This window comes from Podarcis raffonei, chromosome 6, assembly GCF_027172205.1.
Source record: "Podarcis raffonei isolate rPodRaf1 chromosome 6, rPodRaf1.pri, whole genome shotgun sequence".
NCBI lineage: Eukaryota > Metazoa > Chordata > Lepidosauria > Squamata > Lacertidae > Podarcis > Podarcis raffonei.
The window spans coordinates 33719555-33745956 of record NC_070607.1 but is presented as its reverse complement, the minus strand read 5'-3'; the positions used below and the strand labels follow the sequence as shown (position 1 = coordinate 33745956).

General features: G+C 39.5%; 1 protein-coding gene across 1 annotated transcript; it reads left to right on the top strand.

Annotated features, from left to right (window-relative positions):
* Positions 1-914: 914 nt before the first annotated feature.
* On the top strand, positions 915-25296 carry PTGFR (prostaglandin F receptor). The gene is made up of 3 exons (XM_053391965.1): positions 915-1331; positions 8579-9419; positions 22438-25296. Exons 2-3 carry the CDS (start codon positions 8631-8633, stop codon positions 22741-22743), a joined length of 1095 nt encoding a protein of 364 aa, XP_053247940.1. The 5' UTR covers positions 915-1331; positions 8579-8630; the 3' UTR covers positions 22744-25296.
* Positions 25297-26402: the final 1106 nt, after the last annotated feature.

Here is a 26402-nt window from a genome sequence, read left to right as displayed (position 1 = left end):
CCGCTCTCAATTTCTCAGAAGTTGGAAGGAGCCATTGGTTTGTTTTTACACAGAAGTTTTTGTTGGAAAGCATTTGGAAAGCACACTGTCATAAAAGCTATGCCACTACATCTTGTGCCCTGTACTGGATTAAATCAGTTACATCCTTGCATGGGACAGTTGCAAATTTCTGCATTGCAAGGGGTTGGACTAGATGATACTCAGTGTCCCTTCCAACTCTCTGCTTCCATGAATATCCCATAGCCCAAGCACATGAGGCGATATCTTCTGGTAGATCAGTGTGGGTGTCGAGTGGAAGGCAGGCTTACACTAGCAGTAACCAACTGGTCCAATGCACTTGTTTGCTGTCAGATGAATGGTATTTAAACACTGGTGATGGGATAGCATCTTCCATGGTACCTGAGGGCAGTAGGCAATGGGTTTTTTGGGTGGTGGGTTGAAGGCTATGTATCAAAAAACAAAACAACCCAGCCCTGTCCTCCAACAGTGGGAAATGGCTGGGGTGCTTACAAAGAATAGACAGATGGTTCCTGTTCCACCCCATCTATCATCTGAGGCTGTTGCCTCGCCTTGCCCACTGGTAGGGCCAGCTCTGTCCTCTGCTCTTTTCAACCACATCCCCACCCTAAGTGTTTGAGGTTTTCAGCCTTAGTGTCTCCTCTTCTCTTGGACTCCCCCACCATGAAGGTGACACCAGATCTCTCCCAAGTGAAATCTGTTTCATCCCTCGTGGCTTGACGTAGCTTAGCCTCGTGAAGATGTCAGGGGCTAAGCATTTTTATATGGAAACCTCAGAGCGAGTGCCAGACCGAGGGAACAATCCGCTCCTCAGCTCTGAGGATATTTGGGGTTAAAGCGCTTCCAAGGGAAGCACATCTGCGCCCTTCCGCGGAGATCGAAGCTCATCTCGTTAAATCTTTGGAAAGCGCGGGGAGTGGGTCTGTTTATTGTCACTTGTGTGGTGGAAAAACTGTCTCTCTCGTCTCCCTGGCCCGCTCCTTCCCTCCAGGTGTATGTTGCTTGGCCTCTGGCAGCGCCTGCCTGACTGGAAAAGAGACAGCGGAGAGAACTCTCCCCCGCCTCACAGGAGAGTTGGAGGGCTCGTCGAGGGCGCGCGGGAGCGAGCCGACAACAAGCGTGACGCTCGCGCCCGCCGAAAGGGGCGGGAATGTGGGCGAGCCTAGGGGTCAAGGCAGCCGGAGCTGCCGCCTCAGTCCGCCCGCTTCGCGGGACGAGCGGGAAGCAGCTGGCGAAGCAGCCTGGGGGCGGCGGCGGCTGCCATGAACGGACCAGGCGAGACACGGCGGACGGGAGCGGAGGAAGGAGCTGAGGTAAACAGCCTTCCCGAGCCCGGCAAACTTCGGTTTCAAGGGCGGCAGCAGCCGAGTGGTCCGGGCGCGAAGAAGCCCACCGTCGGGAAGGAGTTCTACCCGTGTTATTCGGAAGTCTCCCGTGTTCCTTGGGGGGCTTGTTCCCGAGTCAGTGTGTTAAGTTTAAGGGGAGGCTTCCCGCCCCGGTCTTTGAGGGCTGCAGGTGAGCACACGGCTTGGCTCCTCTTGCTCATAGGTGGCGGGACCCAGCCTGGCTTGACTGCAGCCCGGGTAGCTCCCTCGGTTAGAGGCGGGCGCTGAGAATGCCGAGGTGGCCAGTTCCATCCTGGTGTGGGGCAGCTGCGTGTTCCTGCATTGCAGGGGGGTTGGGCTGGATGATCCTCGGGGACCCTTCCAACGCGACGGTTCTATGACGCTCAACTTTGCACGAGCGCGCGTGTGAATTTAAAAACTCCCGGATGAATGGAGGTGGCCACCGGATTGCAGCCTCTTATTTGAGACTAAGCTCCAGTGGTGCTGAGAGTTAGCTCAGTGGCAGAGCGAACGCGCCCTGGGACAGCTGCGGACAGGATCCCTGCATTGCAGAAGGCTGGGCTGGATGACCCTCGGGGTCCTTTCCAGCTCTGCCATTCTGTGATCTGCTTTGCATGCATGGAGAGCTTGCCAGTCAGTGCAGGCAACACTAGATGGATCAATGGTCCTGCTCGGTAAAGGCTCCTGTAGGGCTGCTTTGTGAGAGATGCAGAACACTGTCTCTGCACATTAGTGTTCGTCACTTCTTCTGTTTCTCGTCCCCATTTCCCACCCACAAACCCAGTTAATTTCTCTCTGCCCCCTCCAGCTTCCTTTCCCCATAACTTATTGCCATCTGTTCTTCAATAACGTCCTACGTTTCTCAACATCATGACCTTTCCATGGTTAATCGCTTTCTCATCAGCCCTATTCCTTCCCCACTGTTCATCTCACTTCTCCATTACTTACCCTTTCCCCCAAGTTCTCCATAACTTTTGTATAGTTACACCTTTCTTAGCACGACACAACCAAAGGATTGCCGCAATACGATTCAGCTAGTGGTTTCCGAATTCCTTAATCATTTCCCCCATCTCCTCAGAATTATGCCCCCCTTTCCTTCTTTCCCCTTTCTTCTTATCCTCCCTTTCCCCTCTCCATACTAAATGATTCCTATTGATCCTTCACTCCCTCATCAGTAACTGCCCATCGCTTTAGCCTCCAGTTACACCTATTATCTTGTGGTATGTATTAGTTTTTGAAATATTCTGAGTCCTGTAAATTGAATTGGTACTGGAGCATGTCATCCATTCATCCGCATCAGATTTCTTTCTTGAGGCTGCAATCCTGAGCCCCCTTACCTGGGAGTAAGCTCCATTGATTACATTGGGATTTGCTTATGAGAAAACTTTCACATGATTGCTCTTTTCTGGCCACATCAGTTTGGCTGAGATTAGTGCATACCTTCTAGGTAACCTGTCTGGTTGGTGGAATAGCAGCTTAGAATATTGCTAAGAATATTGCTAGCATATGTTATGTGCAGTGATTTTTTTTCTGGGGACATTCAAGGGTATGCAGTACCGGCACATTTCCCCACCCCCCGCAAATGTTAAAAGTGTGGCACTCAATGTAACAACTTCATGGTGAGTACTGGCACTTTCCTTTTTCTTTTTTCTTTAAAACACTGGTTATGTGCAATTCAGTGGTGCTGTGTCCAGAAATAAGAATGTCTGTTGAATGGCATACCTTGGAGCTTCTTAAATTAATGGGTGTCTTGCAACCTGATTGTGTATGTGTACGGCAAATGACACAAAACAAAGGGTGTCTTTGAAAATGATAATAGGAGAAGCTTTTGAAGCTCCTACATAGCCAGATCAAATGAGTAACAACCTACATTTCAAGAAAGGTAACCTATGTAACTCATCCACAGACTTTACAAGTGATATGTTTTATACAGAAGCAATCCCTGCATAATGACTATTTTTATGTTGCTGCTTTACTTGCCTTTAATTGTTTAAGGTTGCATGCTTGCATACTTCAACTTATGCTCCCCCATAAGTTGAAATGCTAGAAACAAAACATTTTTTTCCTCTCCTTATCAGTCAAGTGTGGGCTGTAAGTTCTCTGTGCTAGGAAGCGCACCACTGCATTCAGGACAGTGCCTGATATGTTCCTGGAGAGAAATAAATGCTTAGTACTAAGTGTATTTGTATCAGAACTCTCCCACTACTGAATTGGCAAACTTGCACCTGAATTATATAATTTCCATTGACGTTGCACTCCTAATCAAAGCATGTTGAGGCTTGCATATTATAGTGATTATCTCCTGGAAGTCCTACTCTTAAACTGACCTAATCAAAGCGGAATCATGTATATTGTAATCATTATGGCCCAGAAGGGGAGCTAATTAGTCAGAATCTACTCAGCTGATTGATCTTATTATTTAAATATAGATAGTATCAGCTCTTCACCAGCAATTTATAGCTTAAAATTCAGAAAGTTGAATAATATTGCTGTATTTTGCAAGGAATTATCAGGGAGTGCATTGAATATGTAGGCTGCGAAATGAGGAAGGAGTGATTGTGCAAATGGCCAGTCAACTCATCAATGAGTTTCTCCTGGGTCACTTACCCTTGTTTGGAGAAATGCACGACAATGCTCATCTAGCATTAGCATGGGGTTTCTGTGTTTTCATTGTGTATTTTTTAAAAAAATTACAGTAAATACTAAAATTGATATATGTGTATATCTTACCGCTGATTTCATTTTTTAAAAAAATCAATCAATCAATCAAGTATATTCCATATAGTACAGTTACCTCAAGGGGAATTTGAGAAGCAAGTTTTGTAAATAAAAAAGTAAATAAATTTGGCACCATTCTCTCCGTTTTCCTACAACTGTAAAGCATGGTGTTTCTCCTGCATTTATATATGCTTTTGAAAATGTATATTTTGCAGTACCTATTCACACCCCTAAATAGGCTCTAGGAGATAAATTTGGTCTACTGTGCTTTTACCTCAGTTTCCCAGAAGTTTTATTGATGAATGAGGAGCAGGGTGTTGTGGTGGATGGCTTCTTTTTTAAGCAAATTCTTTTCCTGTGGGAATGGTTGCTGTGACAGTGTTCTAATCCCCTTCATCTCCCAAGGCAGTGTATAATGTTATAGGTATTGGGTGCCAGAGTTTGTTAGTGCAAGGCACCCATGCCCCCTAGATCTAGTAAATGTTAGAATTTAACAAGAGAAGGTGCCAGATGTTTGATTTAGCAGTGCTAAAAGACAGGCTAAATGAGTTTGCTTTTCTGATCAGGAAATAACTTGGCAGTAGAGCCATCATGTAAAACAGAAGGAAGATAATGGGTGATTAACAAAGCAGTTACTCTCTGCCAAAGAGGGGTGGAAACATTTCTTCAGCTTTGTGTTAGTGAGCAGAGAAAAGAGAGGTTTTAGGATTTCAGTTTGCTTGATGTAGGCTGGGGAGAAATCCTTTCAGTCTGATAGCTGCAACAAGGAGGAGGAAGGAGGGCAAAGAGCACCATGTGGACTGACAAGGACAGGCTTTAACAAAGAGAGAGAGAGCATGGCTGATTTCCCTGTTCTTGGACCCAAGCCTGCTGTGCTTATGGGGGAAGCAAGAGACCCTCCTAGAATATGAATGCTCTGCACTCCCTCCTTCTAAACTCAGGTTGTATATATGTGTAAATAAACCATATATCATAAAGAGCCCACAGTCTCCACTGTGCCCCATAGTCCAAAAGGAAACACAGACCCTGGATAAAGTGTGCCTGCAACCCCTGGAATCTCACACCACTCGTGGAGATTGGGGTGATGTGTAACAATATCGTATGATACCTCTTGCATGGTCATTTGGTGAATGGAGGCTCTAAGAGCATCCTATGAAGGGACTGTGTAAATACAACTGTATGTATGTTATGTAGTCTACTGGAAAGGTAATGCACATGCATAAACACAAATCATATATATTCTCTCATTTGTTCACACCCTCATGTGTAGGATGTCACTAAGCACTGCATAAACCATGTTAAGTGTCTCCAGATGTTGTGTTAACCTTTAAGGTGCCCCAAGGCTCATTGAATGTTTTGCTGCAAAAGACAAACAAACTTATTGTAGCATAAGCTTTCATGGACTTAAGCCCACATCGTGCATCTGATGAAGTGGGCTTAGGTCCACAACAACTTATGCCATAATAAATATGTTAGTCTTTAAGGTGCCACAAGACTCATTGATTGATCTGTGTGGTGGGAGAGACAGCATGGCACATTTTGTTCAGTTGCATCCACAGGAAACCTGTTGAATAGAATACCTCTACTCAATGGATATGTCGTATATGTTTTTGCCATGGGTAAGCAGGTTAATTAATTGTTAGGAGTTTTGGACAATGTGAATTATTCTGAAAGATTCAATAAAAAATGTGTTCAGTATTGCCAAACTTTTACTCAGCCCAATAGGGTCGCCATTATGGTCTAGTTTCAGCTCCTAGATTAGCTGAATTATTTAGACCTGCGACTTTACTGCATGTATTAAACAATCCCCTTATGCCTCAGCAGATGTATGATAGTATTTCAATGTATTGTTTAAGGTAAGATTAAGTCCTAGTTTTATACCCTGAGAGATCATACATATAAATATAAACAAGAAATACATGATTGGGAGCCAATCAATCAAAGCAGAACATGCTCACATACGCTGATTCTTCAAGGAACCCTTGGCTATTCAAGATGTGTACTACAAATGCAGTAGAATGCATTGATTTGGTCACTCCAATATATCAGCACACCATTATTTATATGAAAATTGTTTTTTATTCTATTTCCCCTGTCTCTATGTTCTCAATATATGTAGGTGTTTGAGCAGCATGAGCAGCCCAAAGTTTCCCAAATACTGATTTCTGCCAACTAATAATAGATTTTTTTTTAAAAAAAGTATCATCCAGCTAATATCCATGAAGACACAGTCTTGTTGAACACACATTAACTGTTGATCCCATTTAGTCATAATATAAGCTGGGTTCAACCATCACTATGAATAATTCAAGTATAGTTTTGAGGCTCATGGTAATTTTTTGCAAGATGAAAAGTGTGGTGAAATTCTTCTAATTATATAGAAGAATTGTATCCCACCTTTAAAGTATTTCAGATTGTTTTCAATTTACATTTTCAAACCCTTATGATTTACTTAACATGACATAAGCTTGCAAACATGGTTATGCAGGGATGGATCCAGACTTGCCCTTTGAGTGCAAGGGCTTCTTCTGTTCATTGAAAAGGATGCTCAAGCTCCTGGTGGATGAAGGAGAGATTTATGTCAATTTTGGCAACTTTCCACCTGCAGCTCTGCTCATCATTTCCCACCGTGCCCCCAAACTTTTGGAACAGATTTTGGGAATTGCAGGGGATGCGAAGAGGAGGAGGAACTGGAACACGACCTCCCTGCTTCCTCCAACAGGTAGTGTCTTGTGGGTTGGGGATTCAACCCAAAGTCTAAGTATGATAATATTGCCAAGCACTTCACTGACTAGTAGTAAGTCCAAGGATAATGCTACAGAGTTTAGTTTTGCCTAGATGAATGAGAACACTGTAGACTTAGGTTATCTTTGTATTACTTATTTTATTTACAAAGGTGAACAGGTCATAGTAAAAGTAAATAAAATCATTCAGCTACTGATTTTGCATCAGAATCCCAAAGGCAGCAGTGTTTTGCCCACTTCCCCGCTTCCCTCAAAAACTACTGCTAGTTCAGCTAAGCTCACAGTTATAAACCTCATATATCTTCCTTTGCATTCAGAGTCATACAGCAAAGACTCCTATTGGCCTCCCTGCCACTTTCCAAATTTGGGAGGATTCCCAAGACTGGAAACAAATTCCAGCCACGAAACTTCTCATTTGTGCCTGACTGATGTGTGACCAATCTTGTGAGACAAAGCCATCAGGCAGATGTATTCACAACGAGACAGTTAAACATAATATGTTTTCGATTTTGACTTCTATTACATGATTGCTCATTTAAATAGTGTTTTGTGAGTTGCTTTTTTATTAAAAATGGCACAGATTAGGTTCAGGATAGTTTTTTGTTTTTTCTTTTTAAAGCAAGCTAAAGGTTTACTTGTATAATCAGACTCTCTGCATTAGTGAAATGTGAATATTGGGGAAAATAAAATTTACATTAGATAGCATGCAAGTGGGACCTGCAACAAAATGTTGCAGCAGGGTGGACTGCTGCTGTCCAGGATCCTAGCCACTCCACTCTATTCCACCTGCATCTGGTTTTTTGTTTTCCCTTCCAAAAGTAAGCATTTCATGGTCACTGTCCACACTTGGTTATCAGTGAATTGGTTTTAGGAAGTTCCACCTATAGATTTTTACCTTAGAGAGGATGAAGATGACAACGATGATGATTATCAAACTTTGAGTACTTCTTTATTGTGTATGTGGATAGGGCCCTTTTGGCCACACAAGCAACATCAACCACAGCTTGAATATCAGAAAGAATGGTTGGCAAAAACAGAATGGAAGATACAGAAACTAGGTACTCATTTTCAAGGCGTGGAAATCCCACTGCAGAAGAATAGCTCATGGAGGCTTACTTATATGGACTAAATTATTTTGTTGAAAGATGAGAGCTTTCAGATATATTGCTGTATACTTTTGGGGAAAAAGAAATGCCCTTTAGTAGTAAATTCTGTTCCTACTTAAGTATTTCTCAACTTTGGTTTCAAGATTTCAAATGTGACACATGCTTTGTTTACATGTGTCTCAGTTGCTGCCTCCACCCTTGCTCTGTCCTGTCTTTTTTCCACTGTTTCGTTGGCACTAGGGCCTATCTATGCATGAACACCTAAAGGTATATAATACTCCATATGTGTGACCCATGTAATTCCAAATTATGCACAGGCTCCACTGCAAATGACCAAGTGAACGTGTAGAGGACTGGGCTAGTGAATACAATTTGACTTTCCTTTTCTGTGTATCCTCCAGCCCCCAACTGTCTGAACAGTGGGATTTACTTCAAGGTAAGTATGCATCATGGGCTTGCAGCCATAATTAGTTAGTTAGCTGCTCTAAATACTATGCCACATCACACCTCAAAAGAGTTGTGCAGATGCAATGACTATTATATAAATGTTGGAGTTTCTGCAGTGTATGTCAGCTGAGTTGAGCAATATATTGCCATTTCCTACATTTTAAATAGTTTTCTTTTTTTAAAATTTAATGTCTTACAGATGCCTGGTGTTTTCCTGATATGTTTTGAATGCTGAGCTTGCCTTTCTAACAATGAACAGTTCAAAACCATCAGCGTTGCTTGGAACTGGTGTATTCTCCAATACTACCTGTCCCACGGAAAAGAAGATCTCTGTGTTTTTTTCCGTCATCTTCATGACAGTGGGGATTTTATCCAACAGCCTTGCAATAGCAATTCTCATGAAGGCGTACCAGAGGTTCAGACAGAAATCAAAAGCATCTTTTTTGCTTTTTGCTAGTGGCTTGGTTATCACAGACCTGTTGGGCCACCTCATCAACGGAACCATTGCAGTATTTGTATATGCCTCTGACAAAGACTGGATTCGATTTAACCAGTCAAATGTTCTCTGCAGCGTTTTTGGCATCTGTATGGTGTTCTTTGGACTATGTCCCCTTTTTCTGGGCAGTGTGATGGCTGTTGAACGCTGCATTGGAGTCACCAAGCCGATATTTCATTCAACAAAAATGACTTCTAAACATGTAAAGATTATGTTGACTATGGTATGTCTCTTTGCCATTTTCATAGCTTTACTGCCTATACTTCAGCTAAGACCTTATCAAATCCAGGCATCAAGGACCTGGTGTTTCTATAAAACTGAGCACATTGAAGACTGGGAAGACAGATTTTACCTCTTACTTTTTTCATGCTTGGGTTTACTGGCCCTTGGTATTTCATTTTTGTGCAATGCTGTCACAGGGATTACACTTCTAAGAGTCAAATTTAAAAGTCAACATAGACAAGGCAGATCTCACCATTTTGAAATGATCATTCAGCTCTTGGCTATAATGTGTGTCTCTTGCATTTGCTGGAGTCCATTCCTGGTAAGAGGTTAATTATTTTGCCAGTTTTTAAAATGCATGTTTAATGTATGGTGTTTCTCATTTTTAGCCACACGTTTTATGAAAATGCATAATGGACAACAGAAATGGATGCTCCTGATATTAGAACTCACATTATTGTTTTCAGTAGCATAGTCCTAGTGGAACGCAGGTCTTTGTATTTGTAAATACCATACAGTTTTCACTATGAACCCAATCTAGCCCAAATTAACGATTTTTAGATCCCATTGTATTTGGTGTAAAAGTTCTTCTTTGACTAGATTGCATTTGCTATATATGTCTTCGAGATCAGTTTGTGCAATGGCTTAGGACAGGCATAAGCAAACTCTGGCCCTCCAGATGTTTTGGAACTACAATTCCCATCATCCCTAACTAACAGGAGCAGTGGTCAGGGATGATGGGAATTGTAGTCTCAAAACATCTGGAGGGCCGGAGTTTGCCTATGCCTGCCTTAGGATCTTTGATAATGTCCTTTCCCTCTTATGGTAGGGTTGCCATATTTCAAAAAGTGAAAATCAGGATACAAAAGTTGTTGATCTATTTTGGCAAAATCGCAAGAAATTGATGATTTTGAGCTATTTTAAAGGAAAAGTATCAAAAACGACATTGCCGACATGGATTGCCATATGTACAGATTTCCAGATTTCCCCATACATTTTTGCTGGTTTATGCCTGGACACTTCTTCCGACTGCAATATTCCGGGTATGTCTGCGAAATTCCAGACATATGGCAACCCTAACTTACGGTGTCTATGGTGAGTAAACATGTATAATGGGGTTCAGGGGAATGGAATGGGATTGCACACATTGTCTCTGGCCAAACCTACTCATGCTCATTTGAATAGTGGGAGAAGCCATCACCATGCAGCTGTACTTGTGTTAGGCTTCACCTTGATTTTTCAGTTGTATTACAAGAGGCTGTACTACGAACTTCAAATGAATATAGGTCGGGTGTGGGTTCTGCTGCCACAGTCTCATCCCACTGCAGTGTGTTCTCTCAAAGCAGGCAATGTCTCAAAAGGGTGTTAAAGACTAAATGTCAAACAGCTGCACAAGTCTGTGGATTGCATGTCTGCTTTATTTATTACCGCTGAGGTTTTTGGCAGAAGGAAAACATAGGTACAACAGAAACAGTCAGTGCACATTAAATTCAACAACTTGGTTATAGGGCTGCATCATTGGGTAGACTAGCATCAGATCAGCAATATTTTTTTCAGATGAAAATACTGTATTTAAAGGGATCCAAGAAACAAAAGCAGCTGCGGAATGCATGAAAACATAAAGACTGATATTGTAGCAATGCAGTAAGTTAAAGTTGTGTGAATAGTTTGGTAATACATATCACTATGACTAAAGAAGAATGGTATGAGAATGCATAATGGGTCTGATTACAATGTTTACCGGTATTTATAGAGTGCCTTCATGTACTTTTTCTTTGTATACATGTGAGTGATGGACAGATATAGGTTGCATTATACTCTTTTTTTTATATGTGTGAAATTTGCAAAATAATTCCAATACTTTAGTGCTTCCTGGTTGTTGCAGAAATTAAGTTTTTACTAATTCATATCACATTTAGCTGTGCTTTACAGTGCTGGAGTGTCAGCAAGAGCAAGACAACCAAAGTCAAATCTAACTTACAAATATTCATGTTGTGTACCTGACTTGGGAATGATATAAGCAGGATCGACACGGATGCAAAAATTAAACTGATATGAAAAGGCCCCCTCTTATTATAGTTTAAAGCAGAAACATTTCATTAATTACAGTGTACATTCAACAAGAGATCAAAAATGAAGCTAAGGCTGGGAACAAAACAACGAATGTGATGTAATAGAAGCCTGTTTTTCATTTAGCTATGCGTATTTCTCCTGGAATGCTATGGTCTGAGTTAATATGCACTAGTCACCTCTTCTTTGTCTCTTTTTTTCTTGAGCTGATTCCAATTTTTCTGAACTGATTCTAAAAAAAGACAGTAGATAGTCTTAAGGATTAGATTTTTGCCATTATATGAGACTTTTTTTTAAAAAAGTGCAATTTAGCATAATAGGATGGAGTCTGTTCAAGCAACTTCTTACACACTGGCTTTGAGTAAGGCTTCTGTGCCTTCTTTTATACGCAAAATGAGAATAGCTAATATATCACACAGGTTATACGAAAATAAAGCAGCTAGCCTAATTTAATGGACTTGTTTCTTTTTTTAAAAAAAAAAGTTTTATTCGATTTTATAAAGAGAGATACAAAGATTACAGTGGTACCTCAGGTTACATACGCTTCAGGTTACATACACTTCAGGTTACAGACTCCGCTAACCCAGAAATATTACCTCGGGTTAAGAACTTTGCTTCAGGATGAGAACAGAAATCGTGCTCTGGCGGTGCGGCGGCAGCAGGAGGCCCCATTAGCTAAAGTGGTGCTTCAGGTTAAGAACAGTTTCAGGTTAAGTATGGACCTCCGTAACGAATTAAGTACTTAACCCGAGGTACCACTGTACAAATATTTAGGGTAAGAATTAATAATTACATTATATTTACTGTGTCAAACTGTTTTAGACAGACTTAAGTGGGATGCTATAGATTGAGGAATCTGGAAAAACACCTTGCTTTAAAAAGACAAGCTGGAGATTAAAATTTATGACACTGTTAAATTGAAATACAATGGGCCCAAGAGGGAATCTGGAACCTCTACAGAATGGATGCGTCCAATACTCTGACTGTCTGCCATACATAATTGGCACTCAGCTTTAAAAGCTTCTATTAAATTTAACTGGACTTCCAAGTAAATGAGCTGAAATCTATGAAACTTGTTGTATACAGTTCAGTATCGTTTATCTTTCCCTTCTACTCACCCCAAAAGTGAAGGCAACTGGCAACTGCATTCTTCCTTTCCCAAAAGAAATTACCATAATATTTTAGTTCCCTGTGTGTCACAACCAAAGAGGCAAGACTCAAAAAGTTTAAATGAACTGGGCTATGTTTGTTCATATATTAAACTGAAAATAGATGTAGGCAGAGAAACCAAGATGTGGGGTCTAACTAATAACAAAACCTTGCCTAGGCCAAGGGTAGTTCTTCCTCTATTGCCTCCCCCCTTTCAGGTGAGGTCCTTCAACTCCAAGCATGGATTACAGGTTTACACAAATGTGCTCCATAACCATGGCAGCAGGTCCCACAGCTCTGAATGTGGTTCTTGAGACTACAGCCTTCCTCTGTAATGGTGCCTAAGAGTGCTCACCAAACCTTAACTAGATCATAATTTCCTGCATCTACCTGCCAGTGTGGCCAATTAACTTATTTAATGACTCCCCCCGCTCGCCACTAAGTACACCCACCACATCAGTACAGAGTAGATAAAAAGAAGCCCACCAGCTCAGCCAATCAGCTGATGAGCAAAGAAAAGCCTGCTTGGTTCCACAAAAGGTGACCAGCAAAAGCAAGCACTGTCTGTTGGGTGGCAGGATGAGCGGTCTGCTGAACTGGAGGGCAGAGGTTAAATAGCCCTCACATCAATCCCCAGCATTGCTGCAGTGTTGATCTGTATGCTGAAGCTGCTTGCCAGTCCCCTTCATTTCCTGAGCAGCTGCAAAAGCTTCTCAGTGCCACAACTGCTTAGGGTCACGACAGGCATGGGATTCTTCCAACCCAAGTACGAAATCACCCTAACCATTTGATTCTCCAGGGTCAAAGAGAACCAAGAGAGCTATGAACCAAATTTCAGTGACCTATGGTGCTAGAAGTTGTGGAATTGTGAACAGCTTAAGCAGTTGCAGTTTTTCTTTTGGAAGCTGTTCACATATTACGTTCTGCAGATAGTCCTTTCTGTATATATTTTAAATTAGAAGAACTGGCAGATCTGCCTTGCTATGAAATTGGGCTGGTTATTTTTCAAGGCCTGTCCTCATGTATTCACAATTAACAAATTATGTTTACTGTGCATGGAGTCATGGTGATGATGACTCTTCAGTCTGCAAGGCTTATTGTGTAAACTGGTTCTTAATTTCAGTTCAATTTATTGTGATGGTGATGGACTTTAGTAATGCATGTACCTAAGCAGCTTTCTATTTGATGCTAGAATGCTTAACATTTGGGCTATGGTGGCAGCTGTTGTCTTTACTTACTTATCGCTACAAACTGCAGCTACAAACTACAAATCACTTCAACTGGCTTCATCATATTGATTTCAAAGGGGATTAAACCTATTAATGACAAATTTGCATTTTAAGCAGTTTGAAATCCATAGTCTGTATCCTCCATGGATGGCTATGACAGCCTTATTTTGAGCACATGAAAATGATAATCTAGATTTATGCCCATAATTATTTTCACAGAAGTGAGTGGTAATACTTGTGAATGCAGACTCACACACACCTGCATAAAACTACAGAGGATTGTGATCCTATTTGTATTTTTCTTTTGAAAGTTATTATCTTGAATTGTGAGTCACATTTGCTTTATTTCAAACCACTCAAAAGGCACCACACCATTTCCCATTGCTGAATTACTTTAGCTTTAGTTGGAGAGTAATGAGGTGTGTGTAGACAATGAAAATAAAAACACTGTCAAAAGTTATTGAGAATTCAGCATTACTGTACCGAAGGAGACTAGACCATATCAGAAATAGGAACTTTTGTGCCGGATGATAACACACCATAACTTCAAATAATCTTCTGTCAGGAAAATAGAATTGGTGAGAGGCAAATAATTCAGTGTTTAGGAAGCAAGAACAAAGGAGCCCAAGAGGAAAGAATGTCCTCTAAGTCTTTTTACAATTCCAACCATGCACTATTGTTAGTTTTCTCTACGGGTATAACTGCATGCAGGAATATTTTGGTGATATGCAAATTGCTTGAGTAACAAGGTTCGTTTAGGTTCTTTGCTACTTCTAAGTATGCAGCTGCTTTGCAAGTTGCTCCACCTAGGGTGGGATTTGCTGACTTCTCTTGATGGGTTCATGAGCAAAGTAGCCGATACAGTTACTGAGTCTAGGTGCAGGGAGATCTGCAGAAATAACCATTATTCAGTTTTCCTGTATTGCACTTTTTTAACATGTATGTGGAGCTCATTGGAAATAAGCATCAGCACAGTTGGTGGGATGTAGTGTGTATGGAAAGGGGGGTAGTGAAATTAGTAGTGCTTGATCCACTCATTAAAAAGCAGTCCATGCACCTGCTGTCTTAAGTGGATTGGTTTGGGGCCATATTTTTCAGAAGTTATAGGATTATCCCTGGATTGGGAAAGTTGAATTTACAGCTTGATAGGAGTTGTTTGAGCATGGTGTGTGTGTGTGTGTGCCACGTGGACGACACTACTTAAAAGGGAAACACAAACACACAGTAAACCCAGGTGTAGACAAACCCTTAGAAGCTTCACATAGGAACACAGGATGCTAGCACTAGCTCAGTGCTGTTAACATTGACAGACAGCAGTTCTTCAGGCTTCACAGAGTTTACCAAGCTTAGATAGAAATAGGGTTACTTAAGAGCTATCTATAAAAAGGAATTGTACCATTAACCAAAGCACTTAAAAGGAACAGGAACCTCTTTGGCAACCCTGAGTCTGTTGATACACAAAAGGGACTTGTATTAAATGATACATTCTTTTTTACCCCCTTGGAACCTGGTTTGTTCTACTTATTTTCTCTCACCTTCCTTATATAGGTACCTTTTCTTGACAACATGACACACATGGATTGAACTCATGAACATAGCCTTTTTCCTACCCTGGGAGAATGGGTGCTGTAAGGCTAAGCAGGATTGCAATCTTTCTTTTAGCACACATTGGTTGGTGGTTTTGTACAATGAAGGTTATTGAATCAAACTAACGTCTATAACAAATGTAATCTCCAATGATAAGAAATAGAACCTGGTGAAGCTTGCACATTACAATATTAGACAAGTCAGAAAGATCTGGGTTCTACATTTGTTTTTGCTTTTCTGTTAATGTTGACATGCTAATGTGACAATAATGCTAATGCTGATAAAACTTTTTTTTTTGAAAGGGGAATCAAGATTTCAAGCTGAAAGTCTCAATTTGCTTACTTTTGGGGTCTTCTGCCGCTGGCCAGCTTATTGGGGTGCATAGCAGAATTGAAAATGTACCTAGCAGTAGTCTCCTGCTGATTAGAAGGAGCACAGCAGTGATGTTTCCAATACTTTCTCCTTAACTACAAGGGTGTTAGACATTCATTATGATTTTCAAATTAAAAGCAAAGTTCAATGAACTCCAAACAGATGTCTTCCGGCTAAGATATTTTTTAAAAATGCTTTGTGTACCATCATCTTGTCTGGCAACTTCAAATCCGCGCGTCTAGGTTTTAAAACAAAACAGAAATGAATTTCCAAACAATGTTATATGAGCTAATTGTCAAATGTTGTTACTCTTATTTAATATTTCGGTATTCTTTCTTTTGACTGTGAAGTCATTGGGAATGACATTTGTTTTTAATATGCTATCTGTGAAAGGATAAGAGTAAAATGGGGTTTCAGCTGAAGCATTCATTTAAAGTAGAGGTCCTAAGCAAGTCTTATTTGGATGTTTTGTTGAAATCAGAAGGTCTCCCCAGTAAATGTGTGTTAGGTATATTTTATGTTGATTCATTTCCAGTTATGGGATTGTTTTATTTGTCCATGTAAACCACCCTCCAATCACTGCTGGCCATCAGTTGAAGGAAATGTAGTGACATACCCACTCAAAGAGGTCCATTAATTGGGATTTGTGCATGTGTTTGGTGGCTTAGCGCTTGGAACTGGATTTCATATCTTGCCATGTTGTAATTCTGAAAGGTTCTCTTCCAGATTTCATATGTGAGCTGATTTATTTTCTTGTGTTATTTTGAAATGTCACATGCAGAATTCCATAATGTTTATAATAGTACTGTTTTGTTATCTAAACAGCCCTGTTCCTATTTTATTTCTCTTTCCCACTGATCTCTTAAAAGCAGTTTTATTTCACAATATGGTTCCATCTGACTCATTTTTTGGGGGAACTAATACCTCCATTTGTAGGAAGACTGGAGAGCTCGTTGACTAATACTTTAGTGTTTTGGTGTTTTTTCATGGGAGATATTCCAATAACAAAGTTAAGAGAATGAAAATGCCCCAAAGTCACAAGTAATGGAGATTTCTATTTCTTTTGAATTCTGTGTAGAAAATATAATCAGAAGAAGAAGAAGAAACCTTCTCATTACAAGTCTTTTCTTACTTTGTTATTTTGAAGTGTCCCAAGAGCTCTTGTGCATCAGCAGTTATTTAGTTGGGATTGCAGAGAGAGAAAGAGAGAGAGACAGAATAATATGGTGGTGGAATGGAAAAGAATGCATTTGAGGAAAGATCTTATTCAACTATTCAACATTGCTCTTTTGTCAGAGGACCTATTTTTAAAAAGGGAAAAACCCATTAATTTGAGATGAGAAAACCCCAAAAGTAATTACTACTATCATTTCTACTATGTGGTTTAGATTAATATTTCTAACAAAATCCTAATTATGTGCTACCTATTAGGAAGTGAACTTTATTTCTGACCAAAAGAGGGAATCTTTTATGTCAAAACTCTGCAGGGTCTGACACTTTCTACTTGTGGTTTTCAAAGATTACTATCGCTCATGTTCTCTTATTACTTTTTCACGCCTTGTTTCTTCCCAACTTTTTAGAAAAAGAGAAATGGTCCCATTTGTTGTTATTAATAATTCCTAGTCTCATTGGAAAGTGAAGATAAACTGTACTTGGAATACATTTCCTGACAGAAGGAGAATTTCTTTACAATTCTTAATAAAGGATAATTTAGCATTAGTTATGGAACATTATTTTATTTTTTGTATGGTCCTGGCTTGTCAATATCTGATGGCTTTGGACTAGTAATAATTGTAAATCAGGTGACTTATTAATTCACCCCTCCTTCTCTTCTTAAACTACAAATGACTGTGGATAGGTAGACAGCTCCAACAGTTGTGGACTAATGACCTTTATAGTCCTATTTATATGCAATTTCCTTCCAAAATTTTGTTTTTTGGGTAGAATAAAATTCTGCAATGAAGAATACTTGGGAATTCATGGGCTTAATTGAAATTTATGGACCTAACTTAGTTCATTATTTTCAATAGATCTGCTGTGAGTAGAATTTAGTTGGACATCACCCAATATATCCCACTGAAACCTATGAGATTTAAATGTGCTTAACTTTAGCTGGTATCCTAAGGGTGTGGTTCAAATCCCTCTGTGCTGGATTTGGAGGTGTCCCTTTGCCCAGCCTTGCTGGGCCCTGTCTGCAAAGTGAAGTTGGCATTATTCTACTGATGCAAAACACCACACCCACCTACATTATGTTCACTGAACATGTGGGTGGGCAGAAATGCTGCTGCTGGGATGCCTGATGGTGCCAGTCAGCGGAAAGACCTAACACAACACATTCTGGGTGTGGGGAGTGGCTGAGCTGGGCTGGGATTCATTGGATCCTGAGCTCAACCCCACTGCCATAATTTTTGTTCTGCTAGTTTGTTGCTCTGCTTAGTAGGATTGCACTCTAAATAAGTGTTACCTGATGGGCATAGATATTCCACTAGTGCCAAAGAATTGATCCCCTGGCTCATGGGATTTCTCAGTCTCTGAAATGAAGGTTAAGATGTTGTCTGAGTAGGTTTAATTTTTTCCCCTAGACCAAACTTTCTTTCACCAGCTTGTGCAATCTGAAAGAATGTAAATTGAATATTTTATACTATTTCTCCTCAGAGAGTAGAAATGTTAAATTAAGCTATTTTTAATGAAACAATTAAAATGCTAACTATATTCCCACCAGTAATTTTAGATAGCCAATGGAGCAAAATAGTTGATTTTACTGCGAGTGCCTGCATGAGGAATAAATAAAATTGCACATTTTTTGCACTTCCCAGTTATAAATTTACCAGCATGCTACAGCTGGCCTATATGCAACTGAAAGTTTACCAGTAGAAATATATTATTACTATAATTTCTTGCCATTGCAGGTTAGCTCTCCCTGCACTAGGAAGTAAAAACTGAATGGAAGAAACATGAGTAACATGCTGTTTATATGAGTTGTGTTGTATTTGTTGCACTAAGGCATGCCTCTGGTGGGAAGACACATGACTTATTCCCATCTATGAATATTTGGAGGATCTATATTTGGGATAGTGGGAAACGAGAAGTCCAGTTTCAGACAATGTTGTAGCCTTAGTTCTGGGTATTGCAAATTAGCTATTTGCCGAGAGGGCTGTAAGGACTCTTATCTCTTGTTAGCTTTTCCTCCCAGGTTGAGCGCTTCCAGATTATTTTGTTCGTTTGTTCATGTGCTCACCAAAATTACTTTAAATTATGAAGACGAGGGTAGTCGGATTTTGCTTTACTGTTCCAGTTGTGCTTTTTTGTAATTAATCTTCCTGGTTAATTAGAGGCTTCCAGGCTTTGTTATAGTGTTCTCTGAAGATTCCACACACCCCCCCCGCCCCCTCCCACACTCAGGCGGGAATCTGTTTTTAAATGTTTGATGTTTTATTATGTTTTTATATACGCTGTAAGCCACCCAGAGTGGCTGGAGAAACTTAGATAGGTTGGATTAAAATATTATTATTATTATTATTATTATTATTATTATTATTATTATTATTATTATTATTATTATTATTATTCAACCTAAAAACCAACCACCTCTGAACCCAATACAGACTAGGTGAAAAAACCTGCTTACCTGTGGAAGGTTGCAAAACACTCCTACTCAGCTACAAAGTCACTGGCTATCTTCAGTGCTATTTTTCTAGAAAAAGAGGTGCTGGAACTCACAATGAACACCTCCTTTGTTCTCTTAGAATGGCAATGGCGCCCACCTGAGAGGTTCTGGCTGAAAATAAAGCACTGGTTATCCTATATTAAAAAAGAGGATGGGTTGGGTAAGACAAATGTCCCAAAGAGGCAATTTAGGGGCCTGGTCAAAGCTTATAAAGCCAATGATCCCCGCCCCCAGACGATAGTCTCTCCATCCAGAAAAAATGCTCCCAGACACAGAGTGTCACAGCTGGCAGGAGTGGACTTAGATAATAATATACTATCTGTATGGCAGTGCCAGAAAACAGGAGCTGATCTATAAGAACATGCATATGGATTCATTGCACAGAGAAAAATCATGGTTTGGATGTGATGCCTATTCAAAGCTACTCTCAAGTATGGGGCAACACATTCAGGGGTGTTTTATGCACTGACTTCTGAACTTTCATGACTAAACAGGATGTGGCCATAGACGTGTGCATACTCTAAGGAATGATTTGTAGTTTGCCTTGCAGTCTTTTTGGAAATCTCAACTTTGCACTCTCACAAATCTGGCAGTCAGCTCAGAGCCATCACGTCAAACTGATTCACTGTGCTAGCATCTTGATGAAACTTGCACACAGATTTGCCAGCTATTTTCCCTTGGTCTCAATCAGTCCTTATTGCCTAAGACTAAACATAAATATTTTTCTCAGATGCAATGCTTCAATGATTTAAGCAGTTATACCCTAATGAAATTATAACTCTTAACTCTAACGGTCCTGCTATTTCGTTGCATTTAGTAGAAGTAATGGGATTTCAAAGCCAATAGCCTGTGTTTATCTGTTTGTCTTTTTTCAAACTGATTTTGATCTGATGTGATCAAAGCTGGTGTGTGGCTAATCTAACTGTTCTGCATGGACTGTAGCTGAAGTTAGTCATGATGAGCTGCTTTTAAAACTAATGGAATAAGCTAATCATGATTAATGGGATTCTAGATGGATTGGGCTAATTTAAGTGCCCAGAAAGGTTATCCAAAGCAGGCTTTCAATTTTCAAATAGTTATATGGATTTTAATTTGAATCCCATCTCCTTATTCTTTTGAAACCCACCTGGATAGATCTCTACATCACTTCATTGTGTTCCAAGGATTTGAGTTACTCAGCCATGAACTATAAATGTGTTCTGACTCATTATCTTTTTGTGCCACTGCAGGCATTGGTTATGGGAAAATATATTGCTGATGGGGGACTTTGCAAACATAGCCTTGTTTTCCTTTCTCTCTAAGCACTTTCTTGAACATTCTTACATTGATAGAAGAGAATATTAAATGGCTTCACCACATGAGAAGAGTTGATTTAAGAGAGTTTTGCATTTGTCAATGGCTAGGAAAAAAATCATCGCTTTTGTAATTTACTTTGGGAATTACTTTCTAATGCTATGAATTTATTGATTGTAGTAATAGTACATCAACCCATTTTCTGTTCCCACTTAAATGCATTGGTCCTCAGCAACTAATTTATTTTTTTGAAAGATGTGGCATCAACACCTGGCACCATGGCAAGGTCCCCTGGAATTGATAGGTGTCTTGGGACGTCTGTGCTCGGTGACAAACACAGAACATCCAATGTAGGTGTCACTGAGGGGAATTTAATGTGGCAACTTGGCACTACCCACAATTGTTGCCAGATAAAACCATGGCAATGGAGCTCATCATTTGAGAAGAGCTAATAATAATAATAATAATAATAATAATAATAATAATAATAATTTATTATTTGTACCCCGCCCATCTGGCTGGGTTTCCCCAGCCACTCTAGGTGGCTTCCAAAAAAGATTAAAAATATATTAAAATGTCACACATTAAAAACTTCCCTGAACAGGGCTGCCTTCAGATGTCTTCTAAATGTTAGGTAGTTGTTTATCTCTTTGACATCTGATGGGAGGGCATTCCACAGGGCAGGCACCACTACTGAGAAGGCCCTCTGCCTGGTTCCCTGTAGCTTTGCTTCTTGCAATGAGGGAACTGCCAGAAGGCCCTCAGTGCTGGACCTCAGCGTCTGGGCAGAACGATGGGGGTGGAGACGCTCTTTCAGGTATACTGGGCTGAGGCCATTTACGGCATATATTAATATGCCTTTTCTAATAATCATAGGATGCAAATTAGTACAAATCTATTTTCTTCAGCACTCATGGAATGGAAATGTGATTCAATTAAAAGAGACTATTATTACTGATGTAATTTTAATTTAAAATTCTTGGATTTCAGGGCAAAAACATGTTGCTTTTTAAGATAACCAGAACATACCTGAACCCATGTCCAAGAGAAGCATTAAACATGATATATTGAATTCCAATTAATTCTAAATGGTTGAACACATAAGATTCCTCACTTTAATGGAAACAGATGAATTTTAAGATTAGTTGAATAAACAAGGAGTTAAGTGGTTCACGGGAAGGTTATAAATCTTTATGCAATAAATAAATCAGCTTCTGCTTCTTTATGTGACATCTCAAATTACAAATCTTCATCTGGAGCCATATTAGGATGTAACAGATTCTCATGTACACAGATGGTTATACATAGAATGGAATGCCTAGCCACTCCTATATTACGCTGGCAATATCTGTTCAGGATATCATTTCAAATGATATCATTTTTGAATTGTATACCAATTTTAACTCTTAGTAAGAGTAATTAGGTTTTGCAAGATTAAGTACTAATTGGTAAAATGAGGTTTGTAGCATGGAATTTTGAGTAAATAAAATGGGAAATGCTCCACTAAGAAAGCATGCAGAAATCAAAGGAGTTAGCGAATTTTAGGTGGGTCAAAGAAGGTACCTAGTAGATGCAGGTTTGGAGAAAAGCAGGTTTGGGGAAACTGGGAAAGCTGTTTATGCTAGCACACAGCTTGGTCATTTCTCTGTTGTCAGTACCCAGCCAACCTTCTCCCATTCTGCCTAATTCTCTGGCCTATTTCTGTTTGCATCAAAATTCATTGGTCTGTGATCATTCACTCCTTTAACATCATGCTTTTCCATTCCTCCACTAACTTCCAGGAAGATCTAGTGAGTTTATTTATTTTGTTTCGACCTGTTTGTATTCCACCTAACTCATTAGTTTTCAAATATTCAGCAGTTTTCATTATTCTGAAAGCAAATTATAACAAAGTCTTTAGAATGAAAGATGATTAATATGGCTATATTAGATGATGTGTTCTGATATCTAATAGAATTTATTTCCTTTTGCAGGTGACCATGGCCAATATTGGAATAAATGAAAATCATTCCCAGGAATCCTGTGAAACAATCCTATTCGCTCTCCGAATGGCAACGTGGAATCAAATTTTAGATCCATGGGTATACATTCTCCTGAGAAAAGCTGTTCTTAAAAAACTCTACAAGATTGCCAGGAGATTTTGTGGTGTGCATTTTATTAACTTGCATACATGGGAACTTAGCTCCATTAAAAATTCTTTGAAAGTTGCTGCAGTTTCTGATTCACCAAGCAGTTCCAAGAAAACGAATCAGCAGCTACTCAGTTCAGCAGTGCAATAAAATGAAGCATGTAGAACGATGAAATGAATGGGTAATGGTAGTTAAGCTGCTCAAAAATTGGTACAGTGTGAATGGGCTGGGGTTTTTTCACCTCTTCAAAACAGGAAAGCTGGTCCATTTCTGGAAATGTAACAATATGGAGCTGCTGGTTACCTTCCAAAGACTGCTATTTATGTGACCGGCCCATCAAACCTGGGGCTGAAGACTTGTGACTCTATAACATAACAGAAAAGCATATATGTTCTGTTAAAAACAGAACGTTAAGCATATAAGATGATGCTGGCAGCTTTGGAAATACTTTTGAATGAAAGAATATTGTTCAATGTTCTTAGGAAAAAGAAAAGCAAACAAACGCCTTACTGTTGAAAGTGGCAATGAATTTGTTTGTTAAGCGTAACTTTGAAGATGCACCTTGCCTTGCAAGTATAACTGTTCCACATTTTCTTGAAAATGTAGCACTCAAATCTGAAAAGCATGCATTGTAGAAGGTCAGTTTTTTGGGGAAGGGACTCAAGACCTTGCAAGCTGAACTTCTCACAACTTAAAAAAAGAAGTCCACAGATAAAAGGAGCTAGAAACAAACCTACAAGAGTCAATGCACTTATTTAACTGTTACAATCCAGGAAATCTACCCTGCTACGTTAAAGGCTAATAATTCACCAGATATTACAGCACATTTACCTTTCAATTATAACCATGTGATTATGAAAACCACTTGTTAAGTATGGTGAAACTTCAAAAATGCATTTACATATTAAAAAACACACCACTTGTGACATATGTGCCAAATGTTAATTTTGATCATTCAAACTGAGGTCAGAATCAAGTATGTAGCAATATTCAGGTGTGGGTTGCTGTTTCTTAAAAAAAACAAAAAGTGGTTGATACAAATATGAGAATTGCAACACACTTGGGTTGAGCTAAAATAATAATAATTGTAGCACAGAATTATGTAGATTGAATTTAAAAGAAAATAGTGGTGCAGAGGATACTGAGCTTGCCAAATGCTTTGAATAGCCAATGTTTCAGCAAGAGGTTGGAAGAGAAACTAGATAGGATGAAGGGAGTGTGGTTTCCATTCCATAAGCAAAATATTTTACAGAGACTTGGGAAAGCTTTTATTAAGAATGTAATAACCTGTCTGCTTAATAATCAGCCTTAAATTTCTGAGATCTAGTATCATATTGTTTAAGATACCAGGCCCATGCAGTACTGCATAAATATTTCAAGCCCCATATAACATTCCTAGGATCTCAGGCAACTAAGTGCCTAAGATTTTTCCTGCCTTGTATATGCTTTCACAGGTTGGTTTGTTTTTTAATGGAAAAAGAGTAGTGATGGGTAAAGCAGAGATGTTAAATCTTCCCCACCATTTGTCTGCAAGCAAAAGTAATTTGTGAGTAGAATACTCAGAAACATTTGTGGGTATTCTTACAGAGGTCAGAAGCCAGGCCTGTCATAGCTTCTCTCTCTTTTTTTGTAAAAGAAAAAGAAAATATGCCTGAAATAGTACCACTTGATGCTACTGCTGCTATTGCTATTACTCCTCCTGCTCTTGAACCTTGCACAGCGCTGTACAGAAATAGCATCCTGCAAAAGGCTTATAGACTACACTAGACAAACGAAACAGAGTTTTGCAGAGCTTAGGGCCAAACAATTTAAGACTTGTAATATCAAATGGAGCCCACCCACCATTTATTGTGTCCTTGTCAGGTGACTTCCTGTTTTTGTATCCAAACAGGCAGTGTTTGGATGTGACCAGGAGCTTTAATCACCTTTTATCTCTGAATGCTGGTGGGTTGTATTTGCTCTGGTTAGACACCTGCCTTGGTGACTCCTACAGGTTGTGCAGGCGTAGTAAAGATGGAGTGACAGGGTTAATAGAAGGTGGAGAAAATAGCATTTTGTAAAAAAACACCCATTGAATTGTCATATGAAGGGGTCATTAGCACTTCTATCACAGGCCCTCGGACACACTAGGCTTTATTTTTTGATAGATTACAATAGGGCCTTAATACCAAATCAATGCTATCACTCTCTGTGGTGCCACTAAAATAGCTTGGTGAGTCAAATGTAAAATTGCACATTTTATTGTACAGGTCACAATGTCGGCATTTAATAACTTCCTTCAGTTTTTCATCCTTCTGGGCAAGAAGTTTGCTTCAATGACAGCAGACTGATGTTCAACCATACAATTGTGGAAATGCTTGACTAGCAAAAAAAAAAAAAGCATTATTTTGTCATGTGAATAAATGTTATGTAGATTTTTTTCTTTGTGGTTAATGGTTTTTTAAAAATGTATGTATATTTGTTTTCTTCTATGTATTGATACAGAATGAATGAATGTAAGATGCAGTGCCTCATTTAAACTTATTGCCATGTGACTAGAGCAATGATTCTTTTGGAGTGGTTCTCAAGTGCTGAGAAAAGTCTGTGCTGTGAAAGTCATAAGTATTAGAAACAGTCTGGGTAGCTTGTACGGTTTACAGATTTAAAGTTGTTCACTATGTGCTTGTAAATAAAGTTTGCTTCTTTTGAAGCTTTGTCCTTGGACAAAAAAAGAAAGAGTAGTATTTAATTTATGTACAGTTTCACATTTCAAGAGAACTCTCTAAGCATTCTACACAATCACTATAAGAAATACAATACAGCTTTCACATTCAAAACGATACTACTACCAGCCACCACCATCATTTTACATTTTCAGTAATGTAACTAAATGCCTTTAAACACACCATTCTCCTGTGTGTTCCTATGTATCTAGGTAGAATGCTATCTCATCTGTCACTGAAATTTGTTTCTGTATCTTCCTAGTCTATGTATACAATCCTGTATTCTGAAGAAATTTGTCTTCCTGGGCATTGATAGGAAATACTGTGTTTGGAATATATGATCTCAGACTGCTTGTGGAATCTTACAGTGCTCTTTTATGCAATTAATTCTCATATAGGAAACTTGGCATACTAGAGCCTAGCATTTCCCCATGATCTACTAGTTTCCTGTGCACAGGAATGTATTTCATATGGAGGACCATTTGATGCTGTGAGGCACCACTTGCTTTAGTGGGAACTTGGCATAGTTATGCACAGTAACCTCTCTTGCTTTCAGTTTTTTCTTCTTTAGCAATCACTCGTAGCTGAGTAAGATTGTCTTCCATGAACATGGTCTTACCAGTGAGTCCATATGTGACTGTGGATGCCAATTCTGAATCCACACATTCTTCCACAGTGGGGACATAGGTTTCTGGATGGGAATAGATCACAGAGAGGGTTTGCCAAACATGCCTTCCATTTAGCTCGTTTCTCCTTTTCGCCCTGAGTTCTGTTTCTTCAAAGTCCATGATGCCTTTTGTAAAGGCTATTCTCCAGCTGGCGTAGTCTCAGGCCAATATTTATCAGTTATCAGTGCTTATGTTACATTTTAAAAGATTTGCCATGAGAGCGTCTTTAAACCTCTTTTGTTGTCCACTGGTATTTCCATTCTTGAGTTGGGAATAGAATAGTTGTTTTGGAAGATGATAATCAGGCATCTGAGCAACATTACCTGTCCAACAGAGTTGATGTTGAAGAATCATTGCTTCAACACTGGTGATTTTTGCTTCTTCCAGTACACTGACATTAGTTCACCTGTCTTCCCAAGTGATGTGCTTTCAATTTATG

Excerpts from the sequence above, each read along its gene's own strand:
- PTGFR (XM_053391965.1), top strand. The coding sequence starts at position 8,631 with ATGAACAGTTCAAAACCATCAGCGTTGCTTGGAACTGGTGTATTCTCC. Across the intron at positions 9,420-22,437 it reads TTTGCTGGAGTCCATTCCTG|GTGACCATGGCCAATATTGG; the intron begins GTAAGAGGTTAA and ends TTCCTTTTGCAG.